Source organism: Delphinus delphis, chromosome 19 (genome assembly GCF_949987515.2).
Source record: "Delphinus delphis chromosome 19, mDelDel1.2, whole genome shotgun sequence".
NCBI classification, from domain to species: domain Eukaryota; kingdom Metazoa; phylum Chordata; class Mammalia; order Artiodactyla; family Delphinidae; genus Delphinus; species Delphinus delphis.
Window position 1 is genome coordinate 1,403,979 of NC_082701.1, and position 16,885 is coordinate 1,420,863.

General features: G+C 44.8%; 1 protein-coding gene across 9 annotated transcripts in view; it reads left to right on the forward strand.

Annotated features, from left to right (window-relative positions):
* The first annotated feature begins 4,944 nt into the window (after positions 1-4,944).
* Positions 4,945-16,885, forward strand: part of CEP112 (centrosomal protein 112) — a 418,686-nt gene continuing 406,745 nt past the window's right edge. For 6 of the 9 annotated variants that reach the window (XM_059998182.1, XM_059998189.1, XM_059998186.1 and 3 more), the window contains exons 1-4: positions 4,953-5,068; positions 11,101-11,214; positions 14,298-14,488; positions 16,450-16,625. In XM_059998182.1, the coding sequence (XP_059854165.1) occupies positions 11,109-11,214; positions 14,298-14,488; positions 16,450-16,625 (473 nt within the window). In that variant the 5' untranslated portion in view covers positions 4,953-5,068; positions 11,101-11,108. Of the gene's footprint in view, positions 5,082-5,116; positions 5,544-11,100; positions 11,215-14,297; positions 14,489-16,449; positions 16,626-16,885 lie in introns of those variants that run through there. The other 3 variants (XM_059998183.1, XM_059998185.2, XM_059998191.2) reach the window with 3 other exon arrangements.

The following is a 16,885-nucleotide window of genomic DNA, read 5'->3' on the forward strand; positions in this document are numbered from 1 at the left end:
TTTTTTTTTGCGGTACGCGGGCCTCTCACTTTTGTGGCCTCTCCCGTTGCGGAGCACAGGCTCCGGACGCGCAGTCTCAGCGGCCATGGCTCATGGGCCCAGCCGTTCCGCGGCATGTGGGATCCTCCCGGACCGGGGCACGAACCCGTGTCCCCTGCATTGGCAGGCGGACTCTCAACCACTGCGCCACCAGGGAAGCCCAGGAAACATATGTTTTATATGCATATAATTTAAAGTTGAGAGAAGTAAATTACTGTATCAGGTTTAAATTTGACTTTATATAAACAGAAAATTCAGAAAACAGTAGCTTAAACAAAATGGAGGTAACCTCTAGTCTCTGCTATAGTTACTATAATTTTATAGAACGGGATTTTGAAATATATGGATAATCAGATTTAATACTTATAACAAAATGCAGGCCTAGCTCAAAATATCTATGAAAAATTATCTTTCTAATTAGTAAAAGTCACATTGTCCCAAGTTTTATGTAGAGAATCATTGACTTCACATTGCTCAGTATTATCCAGACTAATTCTTAATTTTAAGTTTATATTTTGAAAATAAATAGATCCCTTTCAACTTGAGAAGTATAGCATGATTAACTTCCCACCTGGGAAAGGAAAACTATTTTTGGGGTCATGTTTATCCTATCATTATCAACTATGTTACCATTTGATTTTTAAATATTGAGGTAAACCATTAATTTGTTTTTGGAACAATCCTTCTATTTTCATTTAAGTCACTTGTGGCTGATAGGAAATAACATTTCCAATGGAAATAATGCTTCAATTTCAATACCTTTTTAAAGCCAAAGATAAAACAAGGTTCAGTATATATTTTCATATGGTAACTTTATAATCACAGTGATGTGTTTTCTTAATCTCTCCTCTATTCCCATAACATATTATTTTAAACCAGGTGGCATAATCTGACTCTAATATGGTTATTCGGTATTTGTGTTACTACCTCCTACAATACTGTAAACTTTTGGAGGGAAGAAACTCATCTCTGACCTCCCAACTCTTGAAGCTCTGTTATACTTGGAACCATTTGAGGTAAGTCATCCATCCCCTTCTCTGAGAAGAGAACCCCAGCTACTGTCCCCTAAGCACAAGAGTGAGCTGACAAAGTCATGTTTATATGATGGGATGCCCAGTCCTGACATTACCTGATTCGACTAAGTGTGCTCTCCTGATTCACATTAGACAGTCAGACTCACTCTCTTAGAAAGAAATTTGGCCTCTCCCACAGCAGGGAGCTATGGGGCGGTCATATTCCACTCCAGGTACAGAGAGAAGCACGAAAGACCCATCTGCGTTAATTCTTTGGTTCAATAAACATGTATGGATTGCCTCTCCGTGCTAGGAACTCTGGGTCTGCCGTGGTAAACCCCAGCAGATATGGTCCTTGTCCTGATGGAAACTATAGACATATTATTTTTATTATTTATTTATTTTTTTTGCGGTACGCGGGCCTCTCACTGTTGTGGCCTCTCCCGTTGCGGAGCACAGGCTCTGGACGCGCAGGTTCAGCGGCCGTGGCTCACGGGCCCAGCCGCTCCGCAGCACGTGGGATCTTCCCGGATCGGGGCACGAACCCGTGTTCCCTGCATCGGCAGGCGGACTCTCAACCACTGCGCCACCAGGGAAGCCTGACATATTATTTAAAAAAAAATTTTTAGATTTATTATTTATTTACTTTTATTTTTGGCTGCGTTGGGTCCTAGTTGCGGCACGCGGGATCTGTGCTGAGGCATGTGGGATCTTTCGTTGCAGCGCGCGGGCTTCTCTCTAGTTGTGGTGGCAGGTTTTCTCTCTCTAGCTGTGGCGTGTGGCCTCCAGAGCGCATGGGCCCTGTAGTTTGCGGCACGGGGGCTCTAGTTGAGGTGCACGAGTTCAGTAGTTGTGGCACGCAGGCTTAGTTGCCCTGTGCATATGGGATCTTGGTTCCCCGACCAGGGATCGAACCCATGTCCCCTGCATTGTAAGGCGGATTCTTTACCACTGGACCACCAGGGAAGTCCCGCCTATAGACATTTTAAAAAGATCTTTAATATCAGTTAATATTTGACTACAAATTTCGATAAAGGCAGTGAAGATAAAGAGCAGGGGGCTTTGAAAGAGAATAAGGGGTAGTTTGAGAAGCACTGATGGCCTCTCTGAGAAAGTGACGTTTAGGGTGAGCTGTCAGAACATTCGTGGTAGAAGAAACATTCCGTTAAAACAATCTACACATACTAGACATTCAATAAATATATATTGAGGTGACAAATTATTATCCTTTATGAAATAACTAGACATAGAAGTCATATTAATTGGTTGCCATAGGTTTGTGGCCATAAAACCTTCGTGTGAAACAGTATTTTTCAGGCCACGTGAGCACTGGAACATTTACAACAGAGTATTTATCTGTCTTCACCCTTGGGGTCCCTGAAGGGACTCCGATTCCAGATATTTCTTCCCAAGTATTCCCAGGGTGGGGCTCATGCGTGCTCTGCATCTTCCTTAGCCACCATATGGTGGGCATCATCTGTTTTTCTCCGAGTGTGTGTAGCTGTGAGGATATTCTTCTCATTTCTTGCCTCTGATGCTCGCTGAAGGCATCCCTGCTGCTGCTGCTTTTCACTAATGCCTGCCCTGAGGTTGCTGGAACCAAGTGTTGAGGGCAGTGATGTCTGTACTGTGTTTGCCCATAATAGCTTCAGAAATTATGGACAAGAATGCCGCTATAGCTTCTGTTCTCAATGTTTAAGTTGATATAAAATCCGTAGGGCAGAAGTCCTTAACCAAGGTTCCATGGATGGACTTGAGGAATTTGGGGAACCCTTTGATTTGTACTCATATTTTTGGGCATGTGGGCATTTAGGGGTGGTGAAGTACAGGGGGCAGGAGAGGTATAGCTTTTTAAGATTCTCAAAGGAAAATCTTCACCTTAAAAGATTGGGAATCACTCTGTTACAAGCAAAGGAGGAGAGCTGGAAGTCAACCCATGGCTAGTACTTTACGTGGAACCACCTGTCCATTCAATGTTTGTGTACTGTTACTGAACCATATCTGCTCACTGTCACCTAGGGTGAGTTACTTTCTAGAAGTTTCCTTGGTTGTCATGGAAGGAGATTTCCAATGGACATCGTGACACAAAAGCTTGAATCCAAAGGTCAACACAGCTCAGGTTCCAGTTGGCATCCCAGCTACATATGTATTACATAAATAACTATAAAAATCCTATGTACATATCTTAATTTTTTAAATATATATATGTGTGTGTGTATATATATTTATATATATATATATACACACATAGTGACAATCTCCTAGTTCTTGAAAATGTAAAAGGAGATTTTCTCTTCTTACTTTCACCTAAATATAGAAATTATTTTAAGAAACTTACCTTAATTTTTTTAACCTTTTAAGTCATGTATTTTTTTTTCTGCTGCAATTTTTTCTTAGATGAACTTGACTTTGTTGCATTTCCCCCCTCAATCCCCTTTTTTCTTCTTCTACTTTTCTGCTAGTCTTCATTTAGACATCAATTGTCAAATTCATTTCATGTTCTTCCAGCAGCATGGTTTTGAACCTCTTCATTGGGTAGTCAAATTCCTGCAATTGCATGTGTGGGTATTGCATCCCAGATTCTCTGTGCAAATGACTGAATTACCCATTATTCTTTAGCTATAAACATGTTCAACTATGCTTTTGAGAAACTAAACATTCCTAAAAGTATTTCATACCTCTTCTTTTCCTTAGCTTTAATAATTTGTCACTGAAATCATGAAAAACCGTTGGTTCCAGTGGGAGGGTTTGAAAAAGCACCTTGGAAAGAATATGCCTTCCCTCTGGAAGCTTGAAAGTAACTAGTTACAAATGAATGAATCTTCTATTTTCTTTATGGAAAATTGAAAAGATGCTTCAAGCTGTGTTTATGTTAGATTTGGCATCACACTGTGTGTATTGCAGATACTGCAGAAGGAATCCTGTGTGAAATTACATGAAAAACAGTGGTAAACTGAATTTCATTTAAGTGAGTGTTTTCACAATTTAAATTTTGTTTCTGTTCGGTATTTTTAAAAATATATATAGTTCAGAGCCTTTCCAGAAATGTAACAGAAGACCAGAGAAAACCACAACATAGCAATGGAGACCGCCCCGAGGTGGATGAGACTTCCTGGGAGCAGCAAAAATACATTTTGCTCTTGATCTTGTTATTCTATCCAGAATTGGTAAACACAAAGCCTTTTCATATTATTTCAGCATCTTCGGAATTTGGGGTAAGTTTTTTCATATCTTGGATAGTTATGAATGCAAAAAAAAAAAAAAAAAGCAGTGTTCATTTTCTCCTTTAATTCAACGGTATTCACCTCTGGGTTGTGAGATACCAGGCAGTAAGTTCTCAGTTCTTTAGATTCTTTCAATGTCGTTTGTCCACCCTCTGAATATCCTACTGCAACCCCGTGTTCTCTGCTCTTTACCCGTTCTTTCTCTACCGCCCCTAAAGTGTTCACGAGCTACTTGTCCGAGCGGGATGCCTGAAGGCAGCAGCGTCCAGTGCGTGGCCTGGTCATCCCGGGAGTCTCTGCTTGGGATTGGTCTAGGGGCCGCCACGCTGGAAAGCGAGCCGGAAGCTGCGCTGAGGGCCGGGACGTCGCCATGACAACGCCGCCCAGCGCAGGGGGGGCGGGGAAACGCGAGCGCGGACGTGCCTGCTCCCGACCTGCTAGGCAGGGGCAGCAGAGACCCGTAGCGTCGCCAGCGCAACGACGCCGCGCGGCCTGGGGGGCGGAGAAACGCTAGTGCGGAAGTCCCCGTCCCCGGCCTGCTGGGCGGGGCAGCCGAGGCCCGGAGCGTCGCCATGGCAACGGCGCCGCGCGCGGCCGCCGGAGGCTTGGGGAAGGGGGCGGGGCCTGCGAGCTGGGCACCTCCTCCCGTCCCACCGCCCAGCCGGCTCCTCCCACCCCCCGGGCCTGCTGCGAGGCTGCGACCTCTGCGCCCGCACGGATTTGAAACCTTTTTGTGGCGGCGGCGGCGGTGGCGACGGCGGCGACGGCGGCGGCCGCTCGGAAAGCTTGCACGTAGGGGCGCCAGGTTCTCGTTTTTCCGATTTCCCCTCCGGGGTCCCCACACGCGGGTTCTCGGGTGGAATTTTGCGCGGGGAGCGGTCGCCCCGTGGGCGGGCCCGGGCCTCCCTGCAGGCCTGTGGGGCGGGCGCCGCGGGGGCTTCTGGGCGCGGGCGGCCGCTGCTTCGCGGGCGGACTGGAGTCCGGGCCGCGCAGGGCGGGGAGGTTCTGGGAAAGTTGAGGCGGGTCAGCATGTCCGGGTCTGGGCACCTGACGGGGTCGCGCCCGGGTCCCAGGCCGGCGGGAACACTTCCCCCCGCAGCCGGACGGCGTCCTGGGCCCTCGGGGTGAGGGGTGGCCCCCGGGAGGCCCGGCCCGCCGCCGGCCCGCTGGCCACGACCCAGTGTCCCGGGTCCGAGTGTCCGAGGGACGAGGGACGTCCATGCGAGCGGCCTGTGTGTTGAGGGTCGTGCGGCCTTCCTGTTTACAGGTGCGTGGACACGGGGTAGAAAAGGCCGGTGCGGGGGCACGAGCCGCCCCGCAGGCCTCAGGCTGCGGCCCAGCCGCCCCCCAGCCGTCACTGGCCCCCCCAGGCCTCGGCGTGCTCCCCCGTCTCCAGGGTTATGCCAGGGCGCGGTCAGTGTCCGGTAACTGTCCAAACACCCAAAAGGGCGAGCCGGGTGAAACAGGCACCTGTAAACCGGCTGCATGTACCGGAGGACGGTTTTCAAGTTTTGTGTAATGATCCGCCATCTATTTAAAGTATGGTTTGATTGAACAAAATTGACTTCATGCAACTTTGAGGAGTGTGTTTATTCGGGGCCTGATGTATGTGAGGTGTGTTCCTTGTTGAGCGGTGTGGCTCCTTTTCCGCAGGACCTTTAATGTTGGTGGCCCGCTTATGCTCTGCTGACCCCTATGACAGCGAAGCACCTTGAGAAGGTCTTAGCCCGTTTTGTAGCTGTCCACATAGACACAGGTTTAAAAAAAGACGGTGCCGGTGAGTTAAATAAAAGACCTGAGCCAGCTAGACTGTAGCTATAAGCAAGGCTCACCCAGTTTACCTCCTTTTTTGCGTTTGCACTAATTTATGGGACTGGCAGGCACGCTCTAAGTATTTTAAACCTAAGTCAAAGATACAGCTTTCCTTATTTTTTAATCTAATAATTTAAATCTGCAATTCTAATAAATCGTAATAAAAGTTTTTGATTAGCTGGCACTAAGTAGATATAACCTACTTATAAGATGTAATTTCTGTAGCAAGAATTCCTTGAAAGTTTGGAACGATAACTTAATTTTTTTTTCATTTTGTTGGAGAATAAATAAGGGATAGGAAAAGCTGAGTTTTAGCTTTTACCAAGTATCACACTGATTCTTTATAGTGCTTTTAAAAAAAATGTGTACTCCAGTATTGCATGTTATTATAGCAATTATGATCGTCTTTCTACTTTTCTCCAACTTCTTTACTAGTTGGAGATATTGCTGATTCATATTTAAATGGCCAAGAGGTCAGATATGATGGATCTGAGAGCTAACGGTTTCAGAATTTTAGTTTGAGCTTTATGTTTAATTTCACGACTTTGGGTCTTTTTACTGAGTTTTCGTTTCTCTAAACATTAACGTCGCCTGCGTGTGTCAAAGATTTGTTGAGAGTTAGTGATTATTAGGAATCTTTTTGTCTAGCTACGGGTGCTCTCAGGCATATGTTAGAGTACGTGGGCAGGATGAACTGTTTAAGCCTGGAAATACACTTCCAGGTCAAAGCTGTGCTTAAAATTCTGGGTTTATGAGTTTCCATTTGTTTGTTCATCCACTTGCTTTTCAGCTTTATGATCTAACATCCAGCAGTGGTATCATAGCCTTCTGTTACCAGGTACATAACTGATGGAGTTATGTATGAATGCAGCTAGTTATTGTAGGAATGCAAAACAAAACCACGCAACCAAATAATGCCAAGACAACTAACCAATCAGAAAATGCGCTTAAATAAAATTTATCTTAACCAAGTCTTGAATTTGAAATATGTTTCTTCTACTGTAATGCAGAAGGTACAACGACCGGTTTTGGTAAATAGAATTAAGGGCAATAGTATTTCTATTCTAGGGGACCTATTTGGTACTCAGAACAGAATTAAAAAACAAAACAAAACACAGGCATACCTTGTTTTATTGCGCTTTGCTTTATACGCTTTCGCGTTTTTTACAAATTGAAGGTTTGTGGCAGCCCTGCCTTGAGCAAGTGTACCAGTGCCATTTTCCAACAGTGTTTGCTCATTTTGTGTCTCTGGGTTACATTTTGGTAATTCTCGCAATATTTCAAACCCTCCACCCCCGAAAAGGTTACAAATTGCTGAAGGCTCAGATGATGGATAGCTTTTTTTTTAGTAATAAAGTAATTTTTAATTAAGGTAAGTATGTACATTTTTTTACCATAATGCTATTGAACACTTAATAGACTATAGTATAGCGTAAACATACCTTTTATGTGCACTGGGAAAGCACAGTGTTCATGTGACTTGCTTTATTGCGATGTTTGCTTCATTGCTGTGGTCTGGAACTGAACCTGCAATATTTCTGAGGTTTGCCTGTATTAGGCATGTAAAAGTAAGACATTAATCCCTTTAGTTATTAGCTTTTATTTACCAGTCGATTGATTCTTCAGCTTCTATTATGTGCCGTGTAATGGGCTAGGTACCTACTAAGATGTGTCAGTCACGGTCTTTGCCTTCCAGGAGCAGCTCACAGATGGTGGCAGACCTGTAAATAGTACACAGATGTGTAAAAAAGAGGTAACAGCGTGATGAATGCCGTGGCACAGATGTGAGCAGTACACACTAAGATGGAGAGATGAGTCTGGGATGTGTGGGGCAAGCTCTACTCTGAAGTGATGTTTGAGTTGCATTTCTTGATGACTCCATGCAGTGGGACAGCCTGTGTGATCCTGTAAGGGCTTGGAGTGTTTGCAGAATGGCAGGGAGTTCACCGGTGGGACATGGTCATCTGTGCGCGTGTGTGCGTGTGCGCGTGTGTGTAGGGAGCTCAGAAGGCAAAGGCCCTGGCAGGCCGGCCTAACTTTGGGTTTGGATCCTGTCCCGTGGCAGTGGGCGGTGGAGACAGGAAGTGATGTGCGGAGCTTTGTACTTGGGACATCTCTGGTGCCAGTGAGGACTGAAGCAGGGAGAGTTAGGGTGAGTCGGCGGTGGGGAGGGCTTGCTCTGAGAGAGCGGCGGTGAGAATAGGCACACAGGCAGGTTCTGAGACCTTTCTGAGCGTTTGTTGCTGTGTTGGCTCACGGGGCTTAGCGAATGGGGACGGCGGAGGGGAAGGAGTCAGTGTGAAACAGCGAGGAGGCCCCTGACGGTGATGGAGGTCTCGGCGGCAGGGAGGACGGTCACCGCTTCCGACGCGGGGGCGGGGGCGAGCACGTGAGGATGTGCTCCCGAGGAGGCGAGTTGGGCGGTGGAGGGAAGAGCATGCCGTTTTCCTCCCAGGAAGAGGTGAGCTTCCCACGTGGAGAGTCAGCGGAGCTGCAACGGCTTAGGGGCTTGGAGAGGGCTGGTAAAAGTTTCAGGGCTGCCTTGCGGACGGCGAAATGGGAGAAAACGGAGGATTCCGGTGGGACCTCAGGGCGGTGCCCGTTTTCTCCAGCAGACCCTCAGCTGAGGAGCGAAGGACGGTGTCGAGCGGTCGCTGTCGCTGTCGTGCGGAGTAGGGAGGAAAAGAGGCCGATCGGCCGGAGGGCATTTTGGTGGGCGGCAGCGATGCAGGGGGAGCGCTGGGTCCGGCCCGCTGGCGGGGGCCTCATAAGAGGGGCGTTGCGGGCGGGCTTGCGAGAGCCGTGGCTGGGAGCGGTAGCGTGGACGTCAGAGACTGCTTCCCTTCCCGGCACGGCTGCCTGCCGGCGCGGGGGGAAGATCCCCGGCAGGGCTCGTCGGGCCCCGAGGGAGCCGCCGGCCCACCGCCGCGAGCTGCGAGGGACGGCCGGCGGCCGGACGCGGAGGGGCCGGGTCCAGGGCCGTCCGCGCAGGGGCTGCTGGTGTTGAGGTGGGCGCCCTGCTGAACGTTAGGGGCCCGCTGAGCAGAGGGAGGGCGTCTGTGGAGCAGGGCCGCCGCCGAGGCACACCGGAGCCTTTCCCCAAACGTGTGGTTTGTAAACCGGCCAAATGACAAATTGGGGACCGTGCATAGCGTAGAGATGGTGCGCATCCTTACCAAGGCATTTCGAACCTGAGAGGAACATGTGGACTCTTGGGTATATTTTTAACGTAAGAAATTTTGTCAGAAGCTCTGTGTCTGAGTTTGGGGGTCCACTCCCTTCATTTTCAGTGGTTTTCTTCCTGATTAGGAAGAAGTACGAGGACCAGTATTTTACGTTTTTTGATGGAAGTTAAACCTTTTACATTACGTACGGTTAAAATCGCTTTCTTGGTGTTGCAGTGTGATGAATTCTTACACAGACTCAGAGTGGGTTTTTATGACCTCGGGCGCAGAAGGCGCGGGACAGTCGCAGCGCCCCGTGTGCTCTCCTTGCGCCCCAGTGCTACCCCAGTGCGCCACCGAGCTGTTCTGTGTGCCTGTAGCTTTTGCCTTTTCGGGGATGCCGTACGAGTGGGTGTCGTCGTACAGCACGCGGCCCTCCGGGAACGGCGCCTTGCGCGTCGCGTCCTCGCGCATGGACGCTCATCCGTGTGGCGGGGCCAGTGGGCGCTTCCGTCCTCTCTCTGCCCGAGCGCTGTTTCGTTGTGTGGCGAGGCCACGGCGGTTTATCCATTTCCCGGGGGAGGGACACGTGGGTGTTTCCAGGGTTTGGTGGCTATAGAAGAAGAAAGCTGCTAGAAACATTACATCCGGGTTTCTGTGCGAATAGAGATTTTGCTTCTCCTGAATAGATGCCCAAGAGGGGGATTTCTGGCTCCTCCGCTACGGGTATGTTTAACGGGGTGGGCGATGGCTAACCTGTCTTCCTGAGTGGCTGCACCGCTCTGTGCTCCTCCCAGCAATGCGTGAGAAGGCCTCTCAGCGCTGAGCCCTCAGCAGCTTTGGTGGTGTTTGCCTTTTTAATTTTACCTGTCCTAATAGGCAGGTAGTGATATCTCATTGTGGTTTTCATTTGCATTTCTCTGATGATTAATGAGGTTAAGCATCTTTTTCACGCGCTTACTTCTCAACTGTACATCTTCTTTGGTAAAGGAACTAATTTTTTTTGCTGATTACTTTTATTGGGTTGTTTGTTTTCTTATGGTTTAGTTTTAAAAGTTCTTTATGTATTCTTGATATAGGCCCTTTCTGAGGTAAATGATGTGCAGTATTTTCTCCCAGGCTGTAGCTTATCTTTTCAACTCCTGGAAAGAGTTCTTTGCAGAACAGAAATTTTTCATTTTGATACAGTCCAATATATCAATTTTTTCTTTTACAGGTAGTGCTTTTAGTGATATATCGAAGAAATCCTTGACTAACACCAAGTCATGAAGATTTTCGTCTATGTTTTCTTCTAAGAGTTTTATAGTTTTACATTTTACACTTAGGTCTGTTATTTATTTGGAGTTAATTTTTCATACAGAGTGAGGTTATTTGTTTAAATTTATTTATGCATATGGATCCCCAATTGTTACAGCATCGTTTGTTGTAAAAACTATCATTCCTCCATGAATTGTACGTTTGTCGAGTGTCAGTTGTCCATATTTGTGTTGGTCAATTTCTGGACTCTCTAGTTTGTTCCATTGGTCTATGTGTCTTATCCTTTCACCAATACCATATTGTCTTGACTACTGTACTTTTATAGTGCATCTTAAATCAGGTAATGTGAGTGTTCCAAACTTGTTCTTCTTTTTCAGGATTGTTTCTGCTATTCTAATTCCTTTAACTTTCCACGAAAATTTTAGAATCAGCTTGTGTATAGCTACAAAGAATACTGCTGGGATTTTGATTGGAATTGCATTAAATCTATAGATCAATTTGGGGGTATTTACTGCTACCTTTGATCTCTTTCATGAGTTCTGTAGTTTTCAGCATACAGATCTTAATATTTTAATTTTAAATCTTTTACAGGCTGAATTATGGAAATGGGAAGCGAAGAAGAAAAATGGGAGAAGCTGGATGCGGAATTTGATCACTTTGTGGTAGATATGAAGCCCTTTGTTCTAAAATTACCCCATAGGTCAGGTAAGATTATGTTTGCAAATTACGTTCTTAAAATTAATTTTTTTCTTTGTATTATTTAGTCAAACCCATGAACTTTCAAAATGAAAAGTGGATTCATTTAATAACAGTTTTCATCTTAAGCTCATAAAGGATTGTTTACCTTGAGCTGTTGGAGGGTAAACACAAATTTAGTCATGGTGAACTACTGAACTGTGGAAAGGTATTATTACTGTGAGACCACTTCTCACAGGTCATGAGCTTAAATTGCATGGGTCTTTAAAGTTGGCTGTAACTGTTTTTTCCTGCGTCTTTTTCCTCCTACCATGAAGATGGTTCTTCTTTCAGGAGCCTACTGTCCACCTGTCTCTGACCCTTTTGTTTGTCAAAGCAGAAAAGAATCTGTTAGTCTTACATGCTCATTGGTTGACTGACTAAAATCAAGTGTGAATGCGTTTTTGTTGGCATCTTGTCTGCAATTCCTAACCTTTTCTCCTCTGTGAGTCTTTGTCTCAAGTAAAAAAGGTTTATCAGAGAGCGGTTGAAGAGTTTGAGGGGCAGGGAAGACCCTCTGAGTCATAGTAGGCGTAAGGCTGGCCGTAAAGGTAAATCTGATTCGGGAGCTTTCGCGAGGAGGGTTCGGAGTGGGACCAGGAGACGGGCTTTTACCCCCGTGTTGTCCAAGTCCCCTGTTTCTGTGAGGTGTCTGAGTCAACTTCATATTCAACATGAGGAGCCGACTCAACGTTAGATCTTTATTCCAGGGAGCTGCACTGGGAAGAGGGAGCGCAGTGTATGAGTTACGCGTTCTGTGGTCACCCATCGTACCAGGCAGGGCCTGCAGCCTGTCCGAGTCCAGGGTGGCTTGGCATGGTCTTCCCTTCACGCCTCTTCCTCTGCCTTCTTCTCTTGCCTTGTTGGATGGTAACCTCTTCTTTCTTCTTCTGCTTTTCTTAAAATGAATATTTCCTGTCCCGTGGCTCATTCACGATTAGTTGAATTAGTATTTAATGATATTTCTATACTGTGTCCTCTTCTGATACTCAGTGCCTTTTTTTCCTTCTTGTCTTAGATCTGCTGATTAGCATAAGTGTATATTAAAATCTCTCATTATAAATGTACTTCAGACTATCCTCATATTTCATCTTTTTTTTTAAAGATGCAGTATCACTTTTTAAAAATTAATTTATTTATTTTTGGCTGCATTGGGTCTTTGTTGCTGCACATGGGCTTTCTCTAGTTGGGGCGAGTGGGAGCTACTCTTCCTTGTGGCGCGTGGGCTTCTTGGGGTGACTTCTCATTGCAGTGGCTTCTCTTGTGGAGCACGGGTGCTAGGTGCGCGGGCTTCAGTAGTTGTGACTCGCGCGCTCTAGAGCGCAGGCTCAGTAGTTGTGGGGCACGGGCTTAGTTGCTCCACGGCATGTGGGATCTTCCCGGAGCAGGGCTCGAACCCATGACCCCTGCATTGGCAGGCAGATTCTTAACCACTGCGCCACGAGGGAAGTCCCTCATCTTCTTTTAAAAAGGGATTTGGGGTACATAGAATTGGATTAATTGTGATCTTTGGTTCATGACTCATTGTCAGTATGTATTGGTACATCCCTGACCCTCTTTTATGTAATTAATTCATAATGAATGCTCAGACACTCACGTCCCGGTCAGGAACCTGAACATTCATAATAACTTAAATTTCATTATAGTTAAATTCTACTTTTGATAATGGTTTTCGCCATTATTTTAAATAGAGGAATTAATTTTTTTTGCTAGCTGGATTGTTGTCCTAAGTTGTATTCACCGACTATTATATGGATCTCAGTTTGCTGCAGGGCGTATAAACATATAGTTTGAAAAACTGTTTGCTTAAGTTTATCCGCTTTAGTTTGTATTTTCTTTTTGCACAAAGTACACCTGATATTTCAAGAAGTTTGTTTTGTGATTATATAATTTTCAAAGCTAAAAATACAAAAGTTATTTAGAGACTACCTTTCATACATGTAGTGATAAATCCAGTATGAGCAAAGTGGTAAATCTGCCCCAGGGATTTTTGTAGGTAAAACAATAAATGAATATGACCTTTAGAAACTAAGACATTGAAGCAGATTTATGATTTGTGTTAGATATATAATCCTCAAATTGAGTTAGACTGATAAAAGATTAATGTCAAAATGGTTTTCCTGAGACCTAAAAACAATTCTGTGTCGTGGTAAGATAAGATAATCAATAGGTCATTATATGTGGATTAAACTGTGCTACATTTTTAAGGGAGCTTTTAAAGGGATAATTATTTTTCAAAATTACATGTAAATATGTAACCCTCAATTGTTTTTAGAGAGGTTAAAAGAAATTCCTAAATAAATCATCCACAAATCCCTGAAGATTACCAGTTTAATAAATAAAACATTTGAGATTCAATTTTAGATTAGGTTTAAAATGCTAAATAAGATTGCATTCTCTCTCTCTTGGTTTGTGTAATGAGAATTACAGAAAGATTTTTCAACACAACGGAAATTATTTTAGAGATGGTTTTACAGCAACCTTTTTTTTTTTTAAACATCTTTATTGGGGTATAATTGCTTTACAATGGTGTGTTAGTTTCTGCTTTATAACAAAGTGAATCAGTTATACATATACATATGTTCCCATATCTCTTCCCTCTTGTGTCTCCCTCCCTCCCACCCTCCCTACCCCACCCCTCCAGACGGTCACAAAGCACCGATCTGATCTCCCTGTGCTATGCGAACAGCAACGTTTTTGTCTCAGATTTATTTGGTAGCAATCCTGAGATCTTATTACTAGTTTAAAGTTAAACTCTAGACCAGGGTGGGTTGGCAAACTGTAGCCCCTGGGCCACATCCAGGCTGCTGCCTTTTTTATAAAGTTTTATTAGAAAACAGCCATAACCATTTGGTGACGTGTGGTGTGAATGGTGTGTGGCTGCTTTCATGCTACAGCGGCAGAGTTGGGTAGATATCATATGGCTGCAAAACCTAAAATATTCGCTGTCGGCCAATCCCTGCTGCAGACTAGAGCAGATGTTTTATGGGTCTTTAATGTAATGTTTTATTTTTTGAAAACTCAAGTCTCTAACAGCTCCTGTGTATTTCTAGAGCGGCAGAGGTGTGCACTTTGGATTAGAAAACTGTGTGAGCCTTCAGGAACAGGAGCAGGGGTCACAGGCAGGAGGAATCGGAATCTGTACGCAAAGCTCTTACTACACATGCTCAGGCGAGGGGCTCTCGAGGGCCCTTTCACTCACCGCCCTGAGCCAGGGACGCTGAAAACTTTACCTTCATACATGGTAGGTGTCTTTGACCAAAAGATGCATTTGTTTGTTTCTCTAAAAGTGTCAATTTATCATCCCATTTGGGAATGGTCATATTATTAAGCTACAAGTCCTAGAAAATATGTTAGCTAAAACTATTTTTTTGCTCCCTGATTCAGTTTTTTTCCACCTTGAATGGAAATCAGATATTGAGCTCTAATGGAACCATACTTAATTGATTTAGTCATCCTCCAGTATTCTACAATATTTCTAAAAACATTAAAATGAATTTTTAAATATTGGGCCTTAATTTTCCACTAATTTTCACTGGATTATGTAATAATTTATGGATGTCAGTAAATTCTAGTTTATTAAGCTCTTCTGTATGTATTATTTAATGTAACAAGAGGTTGGATTGAATTACTTTTTTTTAAAGTTTTTTAGAAAAATTTATTATTTATTTATTTATTTTTGGCTGCGTTGGGTCTTCGTTGCTGCGCGTGGGCTTTCTCTAGTTGCAGCGAGCGGGGGCTACTCTTCGTTACGGTGTGCAGGCTTCTCATTGTGGTGGCTTCTTTTGTTGCAGAGCACGGGCTCTAGGTGCACGGGCTTCAGTAGCTGTGGCACGCGGGCTCAGTAGTTGTGGCTTGCGGGCTCTAGAGCGCAGACTCAGTAGTTGTGGTGCATGGGCTTAGTTTCTCTGCTGCATGTGGGATCTTCCCAGACCATCGTGTCCCCTGCATTGGCAGGCGGATTCTTGTTTTGTTTTTTTTATTCTCTTTTGGCTGTGTTGGGTCTTTGTTGCTGCACGTGGGCTTTCTCTCGTTGCGGCGAGTGGGGGCTTCTCTTTGTTGCGGTGCGTGGGCTTCTCATTGCGGTGGCTTCTCTTCTTGCAGAGCACGGGCTCTAGGCACCCGGGCTTCAGTAGTTGTGGCGCGTGGGTTCAGTAGTTGTGGCTTGTGGGCTCTAGAGCACAGGCTCAGTAGTTGTGGTGCACGGGCTTAGTTGCTTCGCGGCATGTGGGATCTTCCTGGACCAGGGCTTGAACCCGTGTCCCCTGTATTGGCAGGCGGATTCTTAACCACTGCGCCACCAGGGAAGTCCCAGCCCATCTATTCTTTTTTTTTTTTTTTTTTTTCCTTTTTGCTGTACGCAGGCCTCTCACTGTTGTGGCCTCTCCTGCTGCGGAGCACAGGCTCCGGACGCGCAGGCTCAGAAGCCATGGCTCACGGGCCCAGCCGCTCCGCGGCATGTGGGATCCTCCCACACCAGGACACGAACCCGTGTCCCCTGCATTGGCAGGCGGACTCTCAACCACTGCGCCACCAGGGAAGCCCCCATCTATTCTTAATGACCAAAGGTAGAACATTTTCTGAAACACATGCAGATGTTGAAATATGAGTGTATTGTATCATGCTTTCCCTTTCACACTCATTTTATGGAATTGTAGGAAAGGGCTTTATTTTACTAGTGTTAGTAATGTAAAGGCCTAGAGACCTGTCTTGGATTTTTCATCTAGCTTGTGGGATACTGCAGGATGACCAGAAACTTTTATTTCTGGTTTTTATTGATTTTGGTTTCTCTGCCTACTGGGGGTGTGTGTGTGTGTGTGTGTGTGTGTGTGTGTGTGTGTGTGCGTGCAGAGTAGTTAATGATCACAGAAAGAAATAGGAGAGCACATGATTTAAAAAGAACTTTTCACTTATCTTTTCATACAGCTAATATTCCTTTTGTAATATAAATCATTATTATCAGATGTATCTGTCATGTAATTTTATCATTTATCAGATTTCTTATACAGCACAACATAACTAAAATGTAAATAAGTTATCCATTTTATGTATTTTAATATTTCATTGAATGATACATTTTTATATATTTTTATGTAATTGAATTTGAGTATTTGAAAGGTTGTCACTAAACTTGATGGAAATCTTAACTGATTATCTCATATAGTACATTTTGAAAGAATAATTTTTCTAATTTTTAAAAATCAGTCCATCTATTTTGATGAACCAAATCCAGCACAAGCCAAAGGATTGTCCAGCCCAGAAGGATTACCAGACTGGGTGATGGGCGAGCTGGGGAACGGTGAGCACAGACTCAGCGAGTCACGGACGCTCTCTTCTGGAGAAGATTGCTCTTTGGTACAGTCGCCGACCCACGTCCAGAGGTACGCCATGAACTTGGGGTTTCAAGTGTGTTTCATTATTTAGCCCATCTTTGGAACTGGTTAGTACATTCCATTTTCCCATTTTTTTTTATGGTAAGCAGTTGGTTTACTTTATATTTTTGCTATGAAGTTGAGGGCTATGAAGGAATGTTGTATAGTTAAAATAACAGTTTTGCTTTTCCATTTGTTGTATATTCAAGATTATAGTATGTTTTTAGCTGCTTTTTGGATATATGTTAAATATTTCTATCTAGTCCACT